The sequence below is a fragment of the Chlamydotis macqueenii genome, chromosome 27 (assembly GCF_036417535.1).
Source record: "Chlamydotis macqueenii isolate bChlMac1 chromosome 27, bChlMac1.mat, whole genome shotgun sequence".
NCBI lineage: Eukaryota > Metazoa > Chordata > Aves > Otidiformes > Otididae > Chlamydotis > Chlamydotis macqueenii.
In genome coordinates, this window is record NC_141582.1 from 6091964 (window position 1) to 6114775 (window position 22812).

General features: G+C 43.6%; 3 protein-coding genes across 3 annotated transcripts; all 3 read right to left on the minus strand.

Annotated features, from left to right (window-relative positions):
• Window positions 1–250: 250 nt before the first annotated feature.
• GKN1 (gastrokine 1) lies at window positions 251–5035 on the minus strand. The gene is made up of 7 exons (XM_086767916.1): window positions 4772–5035; window positions 3880–3945; window positions 3312–3365; window positions 2802–2942; window positions 2477–2584; window positions 1343–1484; window positions 251–559 (listed from the first exon to the last, which is right to left on the minus strand). Exons 2-7 carry the CDS (start codon window positions 3889–3891, stop codon window positions 411–413), a joined length of 606 nt encoding a protein of 201 aa, XP_086624042.1. The 5' UTR covers window positions 3892–3945; window positions 4772–5035; the 3' UTR covers window positions 251–410.
• A 7792-nt stretch (window positions 5036–12827) lies between these two features.
• Window positions 12828–16467, minus strand: LOC104486274 (gastrokine-1). Its single transcript, XM_010128928.2, has 6 exons — window positions 16456–16467; window positions 15888–15941; window positions 15378–15518; window positions 15053–15160; window positions 13920–14061; window positions 12828–13136 (listed from the first exon to the last, which is right to left on the minus strand). Exons 1-6 carry the CDS (start codon window positions 16465–16467, stop codon window positions 12988–12990), a joined length of 606 nt encoding a protein of 201 aa, XP_010127230.2. The 3' UTR covers window positions 12828–12987.
• A 2198-nt stretch (window positions 16468–18665) lies between these two features.
• LOC147597469 (gastrokine-1-like) lies at window positions 18666–22290 on the minus strand. Its single transcript, XM_086767922.1, has 6 exons — window positions 22241–22290; window positions 21005–21058; window positions 20161–20256; window positions 19723–19830; window positions 19327–19468; window positions 18666–18800 (listed from the first exon to the last, which is right to left on the minus strand). Exons 1-6 carry the CDS (start codon window positions 22250–22252, stop codon window positions 18724–18726), a joined length of 489 nt encoding a protein of 162 aa, XP_086624048.1. The 5' UTR covers window positions 22253–22290; the 3' UTR covers window positions 18666–18723.
• Window positions 22291–22812: the final 522 nt, after the last annotated feature.

The window sequence follows — 22812 nt, forward strand, 5'->3', positions numbered from 1 at the left end:
ATGAATCAAGACTTGTAACGCGAGGCATCTTTCCTAAAAAAGGGAAAGGAAGGTTCTTAATTCCCTATGCCCTATTTGTAACGTCCGTGCCCCGACGCTGGCCCACCTCTCTGAGGGTGCCCTGTGCTAAGAGCAGGCTTTCGAAAGAGCATTCAGAGGGCTCAGGAGGGGTAGGGGAGATGCAGTCCAAGTATTTTTCTGGGTGTGTTCATAGTTGATAAAGGGTACAGTAATGAGAAACTAGCCAGAGTTAATCCATGCTAAAGGTCTTTAATTGAAAGGTATGGTCACCAAATGATCTGTTTCAGCATCTGAATCATCAAGAACGAAACTCTCGAAAGAGGAGATGCCAGGGAAGAACAGCATTGGGGTTGGCTTTGTGCAGCAGCTACAGAGCGTCCGTACGTGGTTCAATAATTGTTAAAGTCTTGCTTGACGGGACCAAAGTTGTTGAAGTTGTTGTTGAAGTTGTTGTTATTGCCACGGCAGTACTTAAGCTCCACAAGCTGCAGGACATCAAGTCTAACGCATGAGCCTTCATTGTATGTAAACTGGGGTCCTTTAATAGGAAGAAATAAAAAAAATACTGTGAAGGAAATTCCTAAGACGGCATGAAGTGAGCTGTGCATTCAGTGGCACCCTTAGTACCTGGCACATTGCACTTGCGTTTGGAATCGAGCTGTGCCATCTCAAGCGCCAAAGCAAAGCAAGCAGTGAGTCGGTGGCAATGCTGCTGTGTCAGAATGCACCACCCTGTGCCTGATGTGTAGAGCGGCTTTCTCAGGACAGGGTTTGCAGACGATCAGCTTGCGGTAAGGTTCAGAGTACTTCTGTGCTTCAGGATTAACTCCTCTGAGTCAAACTTGGTTCCTTTACGTGTATTTAAAAAGCATTTCTATTTCCCCTCCCCTAATACCAAAAATTCTGTTGCAAGTGATCCCAGGGTGCTTACGGCATCCTCAGCAAGAGAGCTGGTTTACAGCCATCTCCATAGCAGTAGCTGGCATTCTGCAACAGTGTAGACAGTGCATAGTGGTTCGTAGGACTACCCTTTCTTGTTTGCCTTGGCATCACAGATGAGCTCAATCTGCAAAATTCTGGGCTCAAACTTAAGCCCCCTTAAACTTGACTAAATGGAGTACTAAGGGTTTGATTGAATCATTGATGGAGGTGGTGACTCAATGCTGTTCTGAAGCTGCAGAGATCCTGAACCCTTCCTGCAACTCCTGAGGCTCTTGATTTGTCCCCATCTCTAGCTGGGACAGCAGCCTTTGTGTATTATTCCCCAAGGAAGAAAGCAAGCCTGCTTAGTATCAGCCGTAATTAACTTGCTGGCACTCACTGTTAACTTGATAAGCCATGAAGGTTGTGACTCCTCTGCACATGGCGAAGATGTCTTGTCCGTAAGCCTGGAGGTCACGGACAGGTGTGTTCATGACGACGTAGGTGATCTCCCTTGCAGGCTGTCCTTCACCCTTCAGGCCCTAGACACCAAAGGACATCATTCAGCAAGATCAGTGCCTGCATCCCTTTCATGCGATGCGTATTCCTATTTTGGGAGTGAGGACGCGATGATCGGAGTTGTACTCAAAACTGTTGTTAGTAGAGGCTTTGAATCCCCTGTGTAACTATGGGAGCATCAGCAAGCACTGGAGGCAGATCTTTGTAAGGGAGTCAGGGTGGAGGGAGGCTCAAGACAACTGACAACTCAGTTGATCGGCTGAAGGAGCAGCGTGAGGAACTCCAGGGACGCACTTAGCAGGGATGACTGCGATGGACAAAGGCTTTCACAATTATGCCGGAGTTTTATCAAAGGCTTCCCGAAAGCCCACTCCGATACGCCTCCTTCTTGCTGGTAAGCAAGGAGTTGAGGTAAGCTTCAGGGGGTGCAGAGATGCTCCTTAGCACAAGCAAGCCTGGAACTACAGCCAGAGGCGAATGGGTTACAGGCTCAAGCCTGTAACTCTCCTCTTTCTCTTCCCCACCGGGCCTTCTTTCCCTTTACAGCCAGGATTTTTAGGAGGACTCGGTTCTGAGACTTCCAGAGAAGCCCGTGTCTGCAAAAGGTTAGCATGCAGGCTGCTGAGATGATTTTTAAAATGTCTGTGCCAATTCTGTGGGCTGAATTCATGCTAATCGGCTGCCTGGGTCTTTTGAAAGCTTTGAAGGCTTGCAACCTTGTTGAAACTTTTTCCCTCATTACTGGGTTATTTGTTCTTCCTCAACTAGAGCTGCCTAAAAAAAGGGGTTTCTTTAGCCTGCAAAGAATGTGAGGCTATGAAGAGTATCACGCCAACCATCTAAAACCTCTAAACATAAAACAGTATTAAAAAATAATCAATCTAAACAACCTTTTAAGACCCAATAACAGTGACCTACATGACCTACAACACTGAAAAAAAACCAGGAGAACCCTCATGAGTTTACTTTGCATTACTGTACAATTTTACAGGCAACTTCTCCTTTTGATTCTTACCCTGATCTCTTCAGCCAGTCTGGGCAGAGCGTCAAAGGCAGGCAGCAGGTTCCTGTTCATGATGGAGATGAAGCAAACTCCTTCTGGCACTCTGCTTGCAACGTAGCCCTGTAAAATAAAGTTACTGACGCTAGGAATTCCGTTTTAGCACAACTGAGATTGCAATCAAGCCTGTATTGAAAAAGTAGTAAATGCAGGTAGTTTTTGCCCCCAGACTTGGACTCAAGACGTTAAGAATAGAGAATCAAGTCCTGCACGTTGGTCAGCTTTAGAGGAGCTGGTCTCCATGTCCTTTTTCTGAAAAAGCACGCTCCCTGCCACTCACCCTGTTGTAGTTCCAAATGGTTTTCCATGTCCCACGGTTGCTCTGTTGCTCAATAACTGCCACGCGCCATTGCCTGTTGATGTTCAGAATTTGGTAGCCTCCAGCAACGTTGAATTGCTGGCTTCCCTCCGTATTCTGAAACTAGAAAACAAAAGGAAACAGCACTTTGAGACTTTCAAGGTAGTCAGTTATCTCCCCAAAGCTCTAGAAAATCACGGCTCTAATGGACTCAATGCTGGCACCGGGAAGCCTTTAGCAAGCGCAGTAGGCTCAAAATGGCGGAGAACTGAAGCTGTGGCGTTCTGGAGTAGCCGTGGGAATCTTTTAGTAGAGCCAAGGAATAATTTCTGTATCTTAGAAGTGGCATCTAGTGGGTTGAGAGTTTTATGCGTGAAGGAAGTTCTAAGATTGCTTTCCTCCAATGGGATGGGGAAAGAAGCAAGGCAAATTCCAGAAACAGGGAATACAGACAAAGCAGCAGCGTCTGTGTAGCTTGGTCACCGTACTCACGTATTGAGCAAGGGCTGGAGTCAGCAAGAGTCCAAGGAGGACGGTGGTCACAATCTGAAACGAAAATGCAACACAAAAGTGTAACTGCAGGTCTGGCTGACCGATCTGGTCAGGAGAATCCTAGTGCCTTTTTCCTGTTCTGGTGGTTAAGTGTACTCCTCGGATCCTTTTCTGCTTTCCTACCGGGATTACAGTAGTCACCTCAAGTGAGCCATCCTTACTTTACCCTAGAATAATGCAAACTAGACTCATGGTTGCTTTTTTTCAGAGCTGAATCGGAAGTTGCGTCTGAGACCTGAACTGCCATATGCAGATATTTTACAAGTATGAGGAGAAGGAATTGGATTGGGCTTCCTTCAGACTGAATACTGCCCAGTTAAACCTTTAAAAAAAATCCTTACCTCTTCATCTGAGGTTAATAGGGTCTAAGCTGCTCTCTCTGGAGGAGGAAAATCTCTCCAGAGAATCCCTTTTTGCGACAGACAGACACAGGCACTTCTGAGAGCCAAAGGCAATGGTTTGGAAGCAAAGTTTTAGTTCAGGAGGGAAGAAAAGCATGCATACTCACAGTGAGTTTCATCTTGACTGCAGAGCTGATGCTGGTGCAGGCACAGTGAACGCTGTGAACAGTCCACTTTATATACGTTTTCAGAGTTAGGTGTGGAACAGTGAAATAAAATTATTTTATAATTTGTATCCCTGTTCAAATGTCACTTAAAATTGGTTCCTGCTGTAACTACTTCGTAAATAGAGATTGTACTTCTGCAAACTTTGACCCGCCAGAGTTTGATAATTATCAGATAAGAATCCATTTGCAGTGAAAAATTAAATATGTTTTTTATATTCACTTTCTGACATGTACTAATTACTTTTGAAAATTCACATCAAACTTAAGAGCAGAGGTAGCCTAGGGTTTGAAGAAAAGCACCTCACAGTAGACAACAATAAGAAAAAGCCTTTGTACCTTTCAAAATGTGTGTTACCACGTAACCATAGGATCCACCAAAATATATGTCCTAAGTACAACATTGCCACTGAAAATTGTTTTACATTTAACAGGCATTTGAAGCTGAAATGTTACATACATGGGCAAGTCTGTGAGTGTCTCTTCATTATTTTAAGTGGCAACAATAGTTTTCCTTCTACCTTGCCTCAGCTCATTTTCTGTGGTGTTCTGTAAATACTTATTGAGGCGACCATTCAGCTAGGGAGGTTTTTGAATACTTGATCTTTGAGTCAAGTTGCTCAGTTTAATTTTGCAACCCTAGTCTGTGTCATGGAAACACTGTAGAGACTCCAAAATTACTTTTGAACTGGAATTCAACACATTATTATAAAATACGATTTTTAATATACAAAATAACTTCTAACCAGTCCTGTAGGTGCAATATTAAATTAAATCTGGTCTCTATTTTACTGAGCCAAGTCTGCAAGTCCAAAGGGACATTTTTTATACTTACCGTTATGTCAAGTGGTGGTTATATTCTTGGTTCTTTACAAGCAGCAGAACTTGTATGGATCTGTGCAGGAAAAAACCTCTGCTTGTTCGCGGCCTCTGAGGGGAGACCGCACTCACGGCCGCCAGCTTGTGGCGCCACTGGGGAGAGGAAAATAAAACGAAGAGAAATGTGGAGAAAATCCCTACGCGGCCCGCCAGGAATTGACCCTTCGCTGCAGGAACAGATGAGCCCGCCTTTGAGGGGCTGGGGAACCGAGGGCAGGAAAGCAGCAGAGCTTCAGCAGCCGTCGGGCGGGCAGGCGCTGACGCGCCGCGCGGTGCCTGACGGGGAGAAGGAGAACGGGCGGGAATAAACGGCGGGAAAACCCGGCGGCCGGGGCCGGGGCCGGGGCCGGGGCCGGGGCCGGGGCGCCTCAGCGACCTTGGCGGGAGCAGCCCCGGCACGTTGGTGTAATTCAAGCTTTATTCTTTTACAGTTATTGAAGTATTTTTTTCCCCAATAGACTGTTGTTAGACCTGCTGGTGGTGTCTCAAATAAGAGTATCTGGTCTAGTGTTAAAAAAAAAAATCCTCACAGATCAGGTTCTCTCAGCATCCTGAATCTGTCCTAAAATACATGAGGATATTCAAATGCATTTATTAGATTATATTAGGTCTTTTTGAGTCACAATTTTTAACTTTTTTTTCTGTCATTATAGTTTTTCAGATGTTTTTCAATGTAAATGCAGTTGAATCTTCACATTCTGCTGCTGTGGGATAAGAGAAAAGCAGAGCAGTAGGATTTAGGTCAAAATCCTGTGACTTTATAATGCTGATGGGGCATGCTGATGGGTGCCCCTCAGAATTTAAATTACAATTTCAATTAAATTAGGGAAGGTGAAGATCTGGTATCTTCTGGACAGCCGAACTTACTGAAGTGATCCTTGTAGATCCTGGAAATTGTGTTTAGTGATAAAGTTCAGGCCTCATCCTTGATTGAGAAGGATCTTTTCCTGCAAGGTAAGTAGCTCTGATTTTCTGCACTATAAAGAATACATCTGTATCTCTGTACTTACATGGACATTTTGAGAGTCACAGTATTGATGCCTCTTCGGGTTCACTGGAGTCTTCGCTGTCATGTCTCTGCTTAGCAATCTGTTTTTGAATTTTGTTTTCTTCCTGATCAGTTTAAACCTGAATAAATTTAAATTTAAAAAACTGACTTTGTGGAATGTAATGACATCCCAATTAGAGCAAGAAACCTGCCAGAATGTAATATTGCAATTAAATTCCTAAGGTCTGGAAGAAGCAAATACTTTGCTTCATTGTTTCAGTAATAGTTCCCTGTCTTCTGTAAAGTTTGAGTAGTTGCTGTTGGACGCACTGTTTATCTAGCTTTTCTTGGAATACAAAAAGCTTGGAGATGTATCAAAATATGTAATATTGTAGTAAAAATAGGAATCTATGTGCATGAATTTAAAGTAGTTTTGCGAGAAGCTGGATCTTGCTGCAAATGTTTTGTGCACTCTTCCTGAAATTTTGGCCTTAAATGAGACAGTATTGGAGAGCGGACGTTGTCCCTTGCCAGAAGTGTCTGTGCCCTGATATTCCCAGCCAAGGGGAGTACGGGCTCCCTGGTTGGAGCCAGGTAGAGAGTATCCCGACATCCCCGCAAAGCTGCTGGCCTTTGCGTGCGGGGCTGTGGCAGCTGCGGGTGCGTGATGTTGTGCTGTGTCGTAGGCCCTGCTCCGGTCAGATCCCCGCTGCCACAGGCGACTTGAAATCAGCATTTCTTACGGAGTTGGGCCCGTAGTCATCAAGGGCTTGAAGGACCCTAGAAAGACATTTCCCAGTGACATGTGATGGGGTAAATGAAGAGAGCTGTGTCTGTTTTATCTCAGAGAAAACACAGTGTGAAGTTGGACAAGGAGAGGAGATTCTCTCCCAGAAACTCCCAGGAACTTTGTTTTAACACCGCAACCATAGGCTGGATTTTCTTTCGAGGCCTTGAAATACTTTGAGTGCAGTTTTGCTTTGGTTTTAATATCAGTTAGCTGTTCAAGACCCCCAGAACATTTTCCTGAACAGAACAGGCTGCTGCACCCCTTATTTAGAGAAACCCCTGACTGTGCCTTAGTGGATAAAGTGTCTCTGAGAGCAACTCCTTTCAAACTCCAGCCACAAGGCCCTGAGCAAGGAGGGAAGGTGCAGATGTGGTATTTTCCAGACAGACTGGCTTACTGGAGTGATCATTCTAGATGAAGAAATTAGCCCCAGCCATTTTGCCTCAGTTTTGGCCTGACTCTAATTTGATTATTTCACATTTCCAACCGCACTTTTAATTGGTTAGGGTATGCTTCCTGTGGTTCAACATTTCTCAAACACTGTCAAGTAACATCTCTATTCAACTCCAGATTGCATTTAATACACTTTGTAATTCTGCTACTTGCGGCTTGATTGCTGGGTTGATGAGAGCAGCAGTGCATCTGTCTATTTGTAGTTGGCCACGTTGCAATGCAATGCTTGTTTTTAAGATAAAACATTGTAACAGTAAGTACGACGATAAGATGTTAACATAAAAATAACTCAGATAGGTTTAGTTGTACAAACCTGGACTTCTATATTCTCTTACATATGGTTGTGCAGTAGGTATAGCACCTTTTGCTTTTAGTGGTGATGAATAACTGCTGAAGGCAGCGTGTGAAATCTCCCTGGGAAACTGTACACAGTGGGGTTTGAAGGCCAAAAGTGGGATTTGCAAGAACTCTAGGTTACCAACTTGTCTTTGGAGTTGCTTCCACTTTTTAAAGGGATGAGTGAGAACACCAGGCAGGCCAGTGTGGATTGATGATAAGTTTTATTGAGACACAGTAGCCTCCACAGAGAGCAGAAGAGACAGACAAGTGATTGGAGATGTGATGAGGAGGAGATTATCAAGGAGGAGAATCTTGTTTGTGGCTACACAGTTCTGTGAATTTTCTTCTGTCCAGCTTGGTCAGGCATAATTAATTGCAGTAATAGATGGGCAGTTCATTAATGTTAACTTTGAAACATGAAACATCTCCCATTAAGAAGTTTGATCCTGAAAGAAAAGGGAAAACTGATTAGATTTGCACTGAGGAAATAAGAGAACAATGTAGCTGAAACTTCTCCAGCATAATGTTGGAAATGTTCCAGGAAATGCCATTTAGAAGCTGAGCTGCACCTTTCTACGCTAAGACTGCCAGCAAATGTTAGTGCGATCTTTTCAGACAAATCCAAGCTGCAGCTTGGGTTTTGAATCCAAAGTCGGGCTGTGGCAGGACCAGTGGTAGCCAGGCATTGTATATGCAGGAAGTTGCCTAAAAAATTCCCACTTGAGTCAAGAGCTAGAGGCCAAAACCTTCCTGAAAAAGCCTGGTCTCTGCATGTTGTGTGCAGAAGAGTGACCAACCTGCTTTTTTTTTTTTCCCTTCTGTACGCATTTGCTGATTTATAAAAAGTCACAGAAAACCACAGGGTTTCCATAATTACCCTGCTGATCTTCACTTAAATCTTTTTCATCCTTTATGTGTAATCCTGCTACTTTTTAAATTTGGTGTACCAACCAGTGTTCCCAGTCCACTCACCAGCAGCTGGGTAAGCAAGGTAAGAGGGAACTCCTCTGCACAGAGCTTGAATGCGTCTTCCGTATGGGCGCAAGCTTTGGAGTCTGTTTCTTGAGATGATGAAGCGATTCTCTACGGGTGGAAGTTGGTCAGGACTTGGTCCCTAAGCATCAAGGGAAGAAACCCAGAAAACAGGATTTAGCAAAACCAAAAACGGAGTTCAGAGGGTGTCCACGCATCTTTGATACTGGAGAAGGATTATTTGAGTGCAATGCAATTTTAGGAAGGCTGAACTTTTAGAGTGACCCAGCCCTGTGAGACCCTTGTCTACAGTTCTTGGAGCCTTTTCTCCTCTGTCTGTGCAGGGAATGAGAACTTGTCACAGGCCCTTGATCAGCTTTCTCACTACTTTCTATGTTGCAACGTAGCCCTATTAAAAAAATAGCTTTTTGTTGCAAACAGTATACAGTGGACGATAAGTGTATTGCCGGAGAGAAGCACTGGTTAAAGAAAAGGCTTTATCAGGTGCAAATAGTCATAGGGAAGGAAAATATTGTTTTTTCAATTATGTTGTCTAGGTAAATGTGTCAGGGAGGCTGACAAGGGACCTTGGCAAAAGGTAAAGTAAATTGCCTTCTCCAGGAACGCCACGTGTATGATACGTTACGCTGCTTCGGTCAGGAGAAGGAATTTGCTGCTGAAAGTATCAGTGCAGCATACAGTACAGCAGAAACAATAAAATGGTTACGTGGGAACGTCTTGTTTAAAATCTTGTTAGGTTTTGTTGAAGCTTAGGTGTTTTTTAAAAACGCTTTGGTCATTTTATGTTTTTTTTGAGTCATGGTGGCAGCCACTTACAGTCTCGAAGTCCCTGACAGTTTTCCAGTCCTCAGAGCCGCTGCTCAGCCCATTGCCAGTGAAAGAGGCGTACGAGTTTTCACTGTGGTACCCGGTAAAGTCTTTCTTGTTCTGATTTTTGAAAAAGATGAAAGGAGATAAGATGTATGTGGGTTACCAGTAGTCTTTCACTCAATAAAGAAACAGCTCTAGTAACCACGTATTGGGCAATGATTGCTCTTAGAGATCAGTATAACGGGGGGTAATTTTTGGCCTTACGGGGGAGGCCGGGAAGGCGTTGGTACTGTTGTGTGAAACCTTACATTGAGTCTTCACCTAGCGCTGGTTTGTCTAGACCATAAATCCTCTTTCAGGCTTTATCTAGCCCATGCTCAGTGTTTTCCTGAAGTGGGGTCTAGGTGAAGAGTATTTGAATATGCAGAATAATTTTCTGTTAATGAGCTTACATCAGATCATCAATTCATATAAATTATCCTTAACCTCAGCAGTATATTTTACAAACGTAAGGTGATCACTTAAACACAGTGGGATTTAAAATGCATCCAGCCTCAGTTCAGTCAGCTCCTTGGAGAACGGTGATGTGAAGTATTCTGTTTAAAAGAGTGAACTTTCACCTTCAAATTTTGATTTCAGGCATGGAGCAGATCCGTGCCACCTCCATGCGCACGTGCAGCATTGTGAAGAGCTGGAATATGGGTGCACGGTACAGCTCTGTACTTAGAACACAGCAGAAATGGGATCTGAGCATCCTCATAGTGGATCTCATGCCTCTGAAAAGAGGGCTAGTAGTGTAAAGGTGGGCACAACTGTACAGCAAATGGCATGTGAAACACTTTGTTACTCTTGTATGAGATTACACAGGTTCGGTGACTCACATGCTTGTTGTTGCTCCGATTTGTCAAAACTACTGCTGATATATTTTTGAGAGATATGATATTGGTATGACGATAAGTTCTTTTGTGCTAACTATTGTGAACAATTAATCTCTTGGAGACAATCCCTCTAATAGTGAATCGGTCACCCATTTCATCTACTTCAAATGAGGATTTTTATGAGAAAGATCCAGGTGTGAGGCAGAGTATTTAGCACTAACATTTGGAATTTATCCTGCCGCTATTTCAGGTGCACGCTCTTCACAGTCATGCACTTGGAGTCTCTCGTGCCTCATGGTGGTTCTCCTACACTCTCGTCAGGCAGCTGTGCCATAACTTTCTGTACCTTGCGGAGACTGCTGACTTGCGTCTGAATTGCGAATGAGAGAGTATTGTCCTCTCAACAACTGAAATTGCGTCTCGCTGTTGTAAGAGAGCGCTTCTCTCGTTCACGTCTGACTCGGTATGTGGAGTGAAGTCACTGCCAAACTGAAATTTCACCCGTGCAGTCCCAACCCATTTGGCATTTTCACTCTGTACTCCCTACATAAATCCGTAGTAGGTAACTAGGCGCCAAGAAAGACTTAAAATAATTTCAAAAGTCTCCAGCCTGAGCAGTTTTATGAAAAAATTATACATATACTTACAGTGAACAGCATTTTGATAGTAGGCAAGGCAAGATCTGCTGGTAATTGATGTGTACTCTTACTTTTTATACAGTAATATCCCAGAGTTGACTCTGAAAAGGGGTTTACCTTACTGGCACATGCCCTGTGTTCACAGAGCCGTGACGCGTTTCCTGGGGAAGTGCTCTGATAAGAGGAGGCTTTGATACCAACCGGACTGAATTCATTACATGCAGGAAGTTGAAAGAAAACTTGTCATGGTGAGTTCAATGTATTTCATAGTAACTTTGAAATGAAAAAAAAAAAACCAAACCCAAACATGAGAGCCAGAGAGGAGATACCTAATAAAATTTGTAGTGACACTTTGTGCCTACGTGGCAAAGGAGGACCACACTCTACCATTCTGCTACGAACTGATGCCTTGCTTGGACTATGCGAGTGCAAAGGAGATGTAGCAGTCTGCCAGCACTGTGAGCGCAGGGCTCTGTTTTTCATCACTTTTGCACCCACTTTGCAATTTGCAGGAGATGTAAAATATAGTGAATGAAAGTAATAAATTACTAAGGGAGAAGATTTACAGCTCTTGTAATGGGGCTGCTTTGGGGATGCCAAATGGAGACAGGTATGTCCTTAGATTCCAAGATCCAAAATAGATGTAAAAGTCTTATTTTGTATATCACAAAATCCTGTCATAGTCTCTGAAAATTTAATTAATTTTCTAGTTCTCAAGAGAACTCTCTTCATTGTGAAGCTGAACTGTGAAATGCTAATAATCCCTGTGTTGTGGTTAGCAATGAGTTGGAAAGCAAAATGAGAACTGATGGTGTGTCAAGGAATTAGAAGAACTTGTGTAAAAACAAAAAGGAAGAAGATTAGCAGCAACTCATCTGCCAGGACTGATGTGTGCTAATCCAGGTAATTCAGATGGTTTTGCCGGAGAAGTGCCCAAGTGAACTCTATATCCTCTCAAACTGCTACGGGATAAAGCCTCTGGGGATCAGTGAAAGGGTAACAAACTGAGGGATGCTGCACAGCTGGTATTCTTAAAGAGAGACCTGGATTCAGCCAGGGCATCCTGCTGTTTTTGTGAGAACAGCAGAAAGACTCCAACTTGATTTTTAAAGTTTTGAGTAATAGGAACCTCGCCTTGCTAAAGCTTTGGTGTTCAATGGCTACACTGACTGGAAAAAACGGCACTTTAATTCCCATCGCCACTGCTCTGCTTTCAAATGCTTGGGATTGGCCTCTTGCTCTTTGAAGCTCAGAGTCTTGTCTAGGGCAGTGGCTTGGCCACGTAAGAAATTGGAGTTCAGGTGTCCACTGCGGCAGGGTTGGGGAAGGGAAAACTGTTGTTAGGTGACAACAGTCCAAGATAAATGCATCCTTCTGGTCCCCACTTGTTCAAAAGAAAAAGAAAAAAAGGTTAACTTTGTGACAGCAAGCTTCATGCTGGGCCAGAGTAGACAGGGGATCATTTGTCTTGAGCCCAGAGCTGACAAATCTGACATCAACACTTTGTCAAATGCCCTCGTTAATTCAGCAGAAACAGTACTGATTCCTAGCTTGATTCGTGTCAAATTTATACCAGCACAATTGCATCTTCAGGGCTGAGTCAGAGGCGTTTGGGAGGAGACAGCTGGGAGTCTTGCACTGCCTGGTGTGGATCAGTAATTGTGTTCATGTTGTGCATGCATCTTTGAAGCAAAGCTTCGTCCACCCGAGTGCTCAATGGGATGCCTCCAGCCAGTCCTCGCTACTAGAAAAAGTGGAGGATTCTACTTTAGGAGCAGAACAGCTCTGTAAATCCTATGAATTAGATGCCTTTCCCCTTCAAAAAGGGCAAATCTGTGGTGTCCTCCCCCTTGCCCCCTACTTCTCACGCCACATGAATCAAGACTTGTAACGCGAGGCATCTTTCCTAAAAAAGGGAAAGGAAGGTTCTTAATTCCCTATGCCCTATTTGTAACGTCCGTGCCCCGACGCTGGCCCACCTCTCTGAGGGTGCCCTGTGCTAAGAGCAGGCTTTCGAAAGAGCATTCAGAGGGCTCAGGAGGGGTAGGGGAGATGCAGTCCAAGTATTTTTCTGGGTGTGTTCATAGTTGATAAAGGGTACAGTAATGAGAAACTAGCCAGAGTTAATCCATGCTAAAGGTCTTTAATTGAAAGGTATGGTCACCAAATGATCTGTTTCAGCATCTGAATCATCAAGAACGAAACTCTCGAAAGAGGAGATGCCAGGGAAGAACAGCATTGGGGTTGGCTTTGTGCAGCAGCTACAGAGCGTCCGTACGTGGTTCAATAATTGTTAAAGTCTTGCTTGACGGGACCAAAGTTGTTGAAGTTGTTGTTGAAGTTGTTGTTATTGCCACGGCAGTACTTAAGCTCCACAAGCTGCAGGACATCAAGTCTAACGCATGAGCCTTCATTGTATGTAAACTGGGGTCCTTTAATAGGAAGAAATAAAAAAAATACTGTGAAGGAAATTCCTAAGACGGCATGAAGTGAGCTGTGCATTCAGTGGCACCCTTAGTACCTGGCACATTGCACTTGCGTTTGGAATCGAGCTGTGCCATCTCAAGCGCCAAAGCAAAGCAAGCAGTGAGTCGGTGGCAATGCTGCTGTGTCAGAATGCACCACCCTGTGCCTGATGTGTAGAGCGGCTTTCTCAGGACAGGGTTTGCAGACGATCAGCTTGCGGTAAGGTTCAGAGTACTTCTGTGCTTCAGGATTAACTCCTCTGAGTCAAACTTGGTTCCTTTACGTGTATTTAAAAAGCATTTCTATTTCCCCTCCCCTAATACCAAAAATTCTGTTGCAAGTGATCCCAGGGTGCTTACGGCATCCTCAGCAAGAGAGCTGGTTTACAGCCATCTCCATAGCAGTAGCTGGCATTCTGCAACAGTGTAGACAGTGCATAGTGGTTCGTAGGACTACCCTTTCTTGTTTGCCTTGGCATCACAGATGAGCTCAATCTGCAAAATTCTGGGCTCAAACTTAAGCCCCCTTAAACTTGACTAAATGGAGTACTAAGGGTTTGATTGAATCATTGATGGAGGTGGTGACTCAATGCTGTTCTGAAGCTGCAGAGATCCTGAACCCTTCCTGCAACTCCTGAGGCTCTTGATTTGTCCCCATCTCTAGCTGGGACAGCAGCCTTTGTGTATTATTCCCCAAGGAAGAAAGCAAGCCTGCTTAGTATCAGCCGTAATTAACTTGCTGGCACTCACTGTTAACTTGATAAGCCATGAAGGTTGTGACTCCTCTGCACATGGCGAAGATGTCTTGTCCGTAAGCCTGGAGGTCACGGACAGGTGTGTTCATGACGACGTAGGTGATCTCCCTTGCAGGCTGTCCTTCACCCTTCAGGCCCTAGACACCAAAGGACATCATTCAGCAAGATCAGTGCCTGCATCCCTTTCATGCGATGCGTATTCCTATTTTGGGAGTGAGGACGCGATGATCGGAGTTGTACTCAAAACTGTTGTTAGTAGAGGCTTTGAATCCCCTGTGTAACTATGGGAGCATCAGCAAGCACTGGAGGCAGATCTTTGTAAGGGAGTCAGGGTGGAGGGAGGCTCAAGACAACTGACAACTCAGTTGATCGGCTGAAGGAGCAGCGTGAGGAACTCCAGGGACGCACTTAGCAGGGATGACTGCGATGGACAAAGGCTTTCACAATTATGCCGGAGTTTTATCAAAGGCTTCCCGAAAGCCCACTCCGATACGCCTCCTTCTTGCTGGTAAGCAAGGAGTTGAGGTAAGCTTCAGGGGGTGCAGAGATGCTCCTTAGCACAAGCAAGCCTGGAACTACAGCCAGAGGCGAATGGGTTACAGGCTCAAGCCTGTAACTCTCCTCTTTCTCTTCCCCACCGGGCCTTCTTTCCCTTTACAGCCAGGATTTTTAGGAGGACTCGGTTCTGAGACTTCCAGAGAAGCCCGTGTCTGCAAAAGGTTAGCATGCAGGCTGCTGAGATGATTTTTAAAATGTCTGTGCCAATTCTGTGGGCTGAATTCATGCTAATCGGCTGCCTGGGTCTTTTGAAAGCTTTGAAGGCTTGCAACCTTGTTGAAACTTTTTCCCTCATTACTGGGTTATTTGTTCTTCCTCAACTAGAGCTGCCTAAAAAAAGGGGTTTCTTTAGCCTGCAAAGAATGTGAGGCTATGAAGAGTATCACGCCAACCATCTAAAACCTCTAAACATAAAACAGTATTAAAAAATAATCAATCTAAACAACCTTTTAAGACCCAATAACAGTGACCTACATGACCTACAACACTGAAAAAAAACAGGAGAACCCTCATGAGTTTACTTTGCATTACTGTACAATTTTACAGGCAACTTCTCCTTTTGATTCTTACCCTGATCTCTTCAGCCAGTCTGGGCAGAGTGTCAAAGGCAGGCAGCAGGTTCCTGTTCATGATGGAGATGAAGCAAACTCCTTCTGGCACTCTGCTTGCAACGTAGCCCTGTAAAATAAAGTTACTGACGCTAGGAATTCCGTTTTAGCACAACTGAGATTGCAATCAAGCCTGTATTGAAAAAGTAGTAAATGCAGGTAGTTTTTGCCCCCAGACTTGGACTCAAGACGTTAAGAATAGAGAATCAAGTCCTGCACGTTGGTCAGCTTTAGAGGAGCTGGTCTCCATGTCCTTTTTCTGAAAAAGCACGCTCCCTGCCACTCACCCTGTTGTAGTTCCAAATGGTTTTCCATGTCCCACGGTTGCTCTGTTGCTCAATAACTGCCACGCGCCATTGCCTGTTGATGTTCAGAATTTGGTAGCCTCCAGCAACGTTGAATTGCTGGCTTCCCTCCGTATTCTGAAACTAGAAAACAAAAGGAAACAGCACTTTGAGACTTTCAAGGTAGTCAGTTATCTCCCCAAAGCTCTAGAAAATCACGGCTCTAATGGACTCAATGCTGGCACCGGGAAGCCTTTAGCAAGCGCAGTAGGCTCAAAATGGCGGAGAACTGAAGCTGTGGCGTTCTGGAGTAGCCGTGGGAATCTTTTAGTAGAGCCAAGGAATAATTTCTGTATCTTAGAAGTGGCATCTAGTGGGTTGAGAGTTTTATGCGTGAAGGAAGTTCTAAGATTGCTTTCCTCCAATGGGATGGGGAAAGAAGCAAGGCAAATTCCAGAAACAGGGAATACAGACAAAGCAGCAGCGTCTGTGTAGCTTGGTCACCGTACTCACGTATTGAGCAAGGGCTGGAGTCAGCAAGAGTCCAAGGAGGACGGTGGTCACAATCTGAAACGAAAATGCAACACAAAAGTGTAACTGCAGGTCTGGCTGACCGATCTGGTCAGGAGAATCCTAGTGCCTTTTTCCTGTTCTGGTGGTTAAGTGTACTCCTCGGATCCTTTTCTGCTTTCCTACCGGGATTACAGTAGTCACCTCAAGTGAGCCATCCTTACTTTACCCTAGAATAATGCAAACTAGACTCATGGTTGCTTTTTTTCAGAGCTGAATCGGAAGTTGCGTCTGAGACCTGAACTGCCATATGCAGATATTTTACAAGTATGAGGAGAAGGAATTGGATTGGGCTTCCTTCAGACTGAATACTGCCCAGTTAAACCTTTAAAAAAAATCCTTACCTCTTCATCTGAGGTTAATAGGGTCTAAGCTGCTCTCTCTGGAGGAGGAAAATCTCTCCAGAGAATCCCTTTTTGCGACAGACAGACACAGGCACTTCTGAGAGCCAAAGGCAATGGTTTGGAAGCAAAGTTTTAGTTCAGGAGGGAAGAAAAGCATGCATACTCACAGTGAGTTTCATCTTGACTGCAGAGCTGATGCTGGTGCAGGCACAGTGAACGCTGTGAACAGTCCACTTTATATACGTTTTCAGAGTTAGGTGTGGAACAGTGAAATAAAATTATTTTATAATTTGTATCCCTGTTCAAATGTCACTTAAAATTGGTTCCTGCTGTAACTACTTCGTAAATAGAGATTGTACTTCTGCAAACTTTGACCCGCCAGAGTTTGATAATTATCAGATAAGAATCCATTTGCAGTGAAAAATTAAATATGTTTTTTATATTCACTTTCTGACATGTACTAATTACTTTTGAAAATTCACATCAAACTTAAGAGCAGAGGTAGCCTAGGGTTTGAAGAAAAGCACCTCACAGTAGACAACAATAAGAAAAAGCCTTTGTACCTTTCAAAATGTGTGTTACCACGTAACCATAGGATCAACCTTAACCTTGGTTCACTTACCGATACGAGCAGGAGAAGCAGCTGTGCCTGTTTCATTTCAGGGACAACGCAGTGTGAAGTTGGACAAGGAGAGGAGATTCTCTCCAGAAACTCCCAGGGTAGTCAGACAGGGACTTTGTTTTAACACTGCAACTGTATGCTTGATTTTCTTTGGAGGCCCTTGTCCTGGTATCAGCAGGGATGGAGTTAATTTTCCTCTCAGTAGCCAGTGTGCTTTAGATTTCAGGTGTGAAGGATGTTGATAAACACTCTGATAATGCAAGTTGTTGTTAATGAGACCATGGACAATGTCTGTCTTTCCAAGTCTTGCTGATGTGCAGATGCAGGAAGCTGGGCGAAAGACAGACAGAATAATTGACCAAACTGGCCAAAGAGAGTGTTCCATGCCATAAATGTCATTGTCATGCTCAATATATAAGTGGAGGTTGCCCATGGCAGCAGGGCATGCATCCATTTTCCATTCTTTTTCTCCATCTCGTCTCTTTTGCTTGCTCACTGGCATTGTTCCCTCTAGCTTGCTGTCTCCTTTTCACTCCTTTACTTGCTGCTCGGTTTTGTTTTCCTGATCGCTGCTCGACACAGGCAGTATAGGTCATTGGGACATTGGGTGGTGAGAAATTGTGCATTCTTCATGTGGTATATTTTAGTATCCTTATATTTTGCTATTATTGTAATTTTCCTTTGCTATTCTAGTAAACTGTCTTTATCTCAACCCACGAGTTTTCCTGTCTCCCCAATTTCTCTCCCCTATCTCACTGGGGAGGATGAGGGTGAGTGAGAAATTGTGTGGTGACTCGGGCTAAACCACAACAGCCCTAAAATATTTTGGGTGTAGTTTTGCTTTGGTTTTAATATCAGTTAGCTGTTCAAGACCCCCAGAACATTTTCCTGAACAGAACAGGCTGCTGCACCCCTTATTTAGAGAAACCCCTGACTGTGCCTGAGTGGATAAAGTGTCTCTGAGAGCAACTCCTTTCAAACTCCAGCCACAAGGCCCTGAGCAAGGAGGGAAGGTGCAGATGTGGTATTTTCCAGACAGACTGGCTTACTGGAGTGATCATTCTAGATGAAGAAATTAGCCCCAGCCATTTTGCCTCAGTTTTGGCCTGACTCTAATTTGATTATTTCACATTTCCAACCGCACTTTTAATTGGTTAGGGTATGCTTCCTGTGGTTCAACATTTCTCAAACACTGTCAAGTAACATCTCTATTCAACTCCAGATTGCATTTAATACACTTTGTAATTCTGCTACTTGCGGCTTGATTGCTGGGTTGATGAGAGCAGCAGTGCATCTGTCTATTTGTAGTTGGCCACGTTGCAATGCAATGCTTGTTTTTAAGATAAAACATTGTAACAGTAAGTACGACGATAAGATGTTAACATAAAAATAACTCAGATAGGTTTAGTTGTACAAACCTGGACTTCTATATTCTCTTACATATGGTTGTGCAGTAGGTATAGCACCTTTTGCTTTTAGTGGTGATGAATAACTGCTGAAGGCAGCGTGTGAAATCTCCCTGGGAAACTGTACACAGTGGGGTTTGAAGGCCAAAAGTGGGATTTGCAAGAACTCTAGGTTACCAACTTGTCTTTGGAGTTGCTTCCACTTTTTAAAGGGATGAGTGAGAACACCAGGCAGGCCAGTGTGGATTGATGATAAGTTTTATTGAGACACAGTAGCCTCCACAGAGAGCAGAAGAGACAGACAAGTGATTGGAGATGTGATGAGGAGGAGATTATCAAGGAGGAGAATCTTGTTTGTGGCTACACAGTTCTGTGAATTTTCTTCTGTCCAGCTTGGTCAGGCATAATTAATTGCAGTAATAGATGGGCAGTTCATTAATGTTAACTTTGAAACATGAAACATCTCCCATTAAGAAGTTTGATCCTGAAAGAAAAGGGAAAACTGATTAGATTTGCACTGAGGAAATAAGAGAACAATGTAGCTGAAACTTCTCCAGCATAATGTTGGAAATGTTCCAGGAAATGCCATTTAGAAGCTGAGCTGCACCTTTCTACGCTAAGACTGCCAGCAAATGTTAGTGCGATCTTTTCAGACAAATCCAAGCTGCAGCTTGGGTTTTGAATCCAAAGTCGGGCTGTGGCAGGACCAGTGGTAGCCAGGCATTGTATATGCAGGAAGTTGCCTAAAAAATTCCCACTTGAGTCAAGAGCTAGAGGCCAAAACCTTCCTGAAAAAGCCTGGTCTCTGCATGTTGTGTGCAGAAGAGTGACCAACCTGCTTTTTTTTTTTTCCCTTCTGTACGCATTTGCTGATTTATAAAAAGTCACAGAAAACCACAGGGTTTCCATAATTACCCTGCTGATCTTCACTTAAATCTTTTTCATCCTTTATGTGTAATCCTGCTACTTTTTAAATTTGGTGTACCAACCAGTGTTCCCAGTCCACTCACCAGCAGCTGGGTAAGCAAGGTAAGAGGGAACTCCTCTGCACAGAGCTTGAATGCGTCTTCCGTATGGGCGCAAGCTTTGGAGTCTGTTTCTTGAGATGATGAAGCGATTCTCTACGGGTGGAAGTTGGTCAGGACTTGGTCCCTAAGCATCAAGGGAAGAAACCCAGAAAACAGGATTTAGCAAAACCAAAAACGGAGTTCAGAGGGTGTCCACGCATCTTTGATACTGGAGAAGGATTATTTGAGTGCAATGCAATTTTAGGAAGGCTGAACTTTTAGAGTGACCCAGCCCTGTGAGACCCTTGTCTACAGTTCTTGGAGCCTTTTCTCCTCTGTCTGTGCAGGGAATGAGAACCTGTCACAGGCCCTTGATCAGCTTTCCATTCAGCGTCCTACCTCGTCTCCTTCAAATGGTGCAGGGAATGGGTTATCATAGAAAAACCTGTTGTCCATTTTAGCAATGATGCAGGTGTCTTTGGAAAACACCTTAGTTGCAATGTAGCCCTGTTAAAATAAAAAAAAATCTTTTTGTTGCAAACAGTATACAATGGAAGAAGAGGCTGACAAGGGACCGTGGCAAAAGGTAAAGTAAATTGCCTTCTCCAGGAACGCCACGTGTATGATACGTTACGCTGCTTCGGTCAGGAGAAGGAATTTGCTGCTGAAAGTGTCAGTGCAGCATGCAGGAGAGCAGAAACAATAAAATGGTTACGTGGGAATGTTTTTAACCATCTTGTCTAAAATCTTGTTAGGTTTTGTTGAAGCTTAGGTGTTTTTTAAAAACGCTTTGGTCATTTTATGTTTTTTTTTTGAGTCATGGTGGCAGCCACTTACAGTCTCAAAGTCCCTGACAGTTTTCCAGTCCTCAGAGCCGCTGCTCAGCCCACTGCCGGTGAAAGAGGCGTACAAGTTTTCACTGTGGTGCTCGTTCTGATTTTTGAAAAAGATGAAAGGAGAGAAGATGTTTGTGGGTTCCCAGTAAAGCAACAGCTCTAGTAACCACGTATTGGGCAATGATTGCTCTTAGAGATCAGTATAACGGGGGGTAATTTTTGGCCTTACGGGGAGGCTGGGAAGCCGTTGGTACTGTTGTGTGAAACCTTACATTGAGGCTTCACCTAGCACTGCTTTCACTTGACTGGTGCATCCACCTTATGAAGCCAGGCAAGCTTTGACGTTACGGCTCTGTTCTGCCCCCATGCCTCTTAGACCGCGTGGAAGGGAAGGCATTGTTTTGTTCAAACACCGGAGAACTTCCTTTAGAGTTAAACACTAAACTGGATGTTCAGAGTATAACTTGCAAGAAAAATTTCTAGGAAAAATAAAATAATTCCTTACTGTTCTTTTCCTAACATGCAGGCAGAGTGTTATTTACAGTATCATTGTTTGTATTTTGTGGTCAGATCCTTCATACTAATATTTGGTTCTCTCCACACAATTATTTTCAGTGTTCTCGCTAACCTCAAGACAGACTTTGTTAACTTCACACCTATCAATGTGATATATCAAGCACTCAATTTTTTTTCTTTGGTATTAGAAAAAAAAACTGCCATTTTCTGCTAAGTATCAGACTTCAAGATAGAACTTCACTTTCAGAAACATATTTTTCAGAGGCTATAGCTACAGGTCACTAGTTCTGATGGCAGCAGTGTATAACTGCATCTGGCTCTGTACTTACTGTGTTAGCAAGAGCTGGGGCCAGGAAAACTCCAAGAAGAGAAGCGATCACAATCTGAAATTGAACATTTGAAATTCACAATGTTTTAACAGTGTGACTGCTTGTCTTGCATAAAGTTATTTACTATCTTAAAATAATCTTGCTGCCTTGTTTAACTTTGTGCACATGCTCAGTGTTTTCCTGAAGTGGGGTCTAGGTGAAGAGTATTTGAATATGCAGAATAATTTTCTGTTAATGAGCTTAAAACAGATCATCAGTTCATATAAATTACTCTTTACATCATACTTTACACATACCACATACTTCTCTTCTGTAAAATATACTTTACACAAGTATAGGAGTATAAACAAGCATGGAGCAGATCCGTGCCACCTCCATGCGCACGTGCAGCATTGTGAAGAGCTGGAATATGGGTGCACGGTACAGCTCTGTACTTAGAACACAGCAGAAATGGGATCTGAGCATCCTCATAGTGGATCTCATGCCTCTGAAAAGAGGGCTAGTAGTGTAAAGGTGGGCACAACTGTACAGCAAATGGCATGTGAAACACTTTGTTACTCTTGTATGAGATTACACAGGTTCGGTGACTCACATGCTTGTTGTTGCTCCGATTTGTCAAAACTACTGCTGATATATTTTTGAGAGATATGATATTGGTATGACGATAAGTTCTTTTGTGCTAACTATTGTGAACAATTAATCTCTTGGAGACAATCCCTCTAATAGTGAATCGGTCACCCATTTCATCTACTTCAAATGAGGATTTTTATGAGAAAGATCCAGGTGTGAGGCAGAGTATTTAGCACTAACATTTGGAATTTATCCTGCCGCTATTTCAGGTGCACGCTCTTCACAGTCATGCACTTGGAGTCTCTCGTGCCTCATGGTGGTTCTCCTACACTCTCGTCAGGCAGCTGTGCCATAACTTTCTGTACCTTGCGGAGACTGCTGACTTGCGTCTGAATTGCGAATGAGAGAGTATTGTCCTCTCAACAACTGAAATTGCGTCTCGCTGTTGTAAGAGAGCGCTTCTCTCGTTCACGTCTGACTCGGTATGTGGAGTGAAGTCACTGCCAAACTGAAATTTCACCCGTGCAGTCCCAACCCATTTGGCATTTTCACTCTGTACTCCCTACATAAATCCGTAGTAGGTAACTAGGCGCCAAGAAAGACTTAAAATAATTTCAAAAGTCTCCAGCCTGAGCAGTTTTATGAAAAAATTATACATATACTTACAGTGAACAGCATTTTGATAGTAGGCAAGGCAAGATCTGCTGGTAATTGATGTGTACTCTTACTTTTTATACAGTAATATCCCAGAGTTGACTCTGAAAAGGGGTTTACCTTACTGGCACATGCCCTGTGTTCACAGAGCCGTGACGCGTTTCCTGGGGAAGTGCTCTGATAAGAGGAGGCTTTGATACCAACCGGACTGAATTCATTACATGCAGGAAGTTGAAAGAAAACTTGTCATGGTGAGTTCAATGTATTTCATAGTAACTTTGAAATGAAAAAAAAAAACCAAACCCAAACATGAGAGCCAGAGAGGCGATGCCTAATAAAGTTTGTACTGACACTTTGTGCCTACGTGGCAATGGGCCCAACCTGATCTTTTCTCCATAGCCCCATTTCAAATCAACGGAGGTGGCAATCTTGCTATGTTAAAAGTGTTAAATCAGTCCCTGGAAGTCGTGAAATTGGTTCCAGATCACAGAAATTGCTGAGTTCTTCTGTTAACTTTCCTTTCTGAGCTTGCTTAGTTAGGATTTGTTTTCCAGTCTTCAGGTGTGGCCTCTGTATCTTCACAG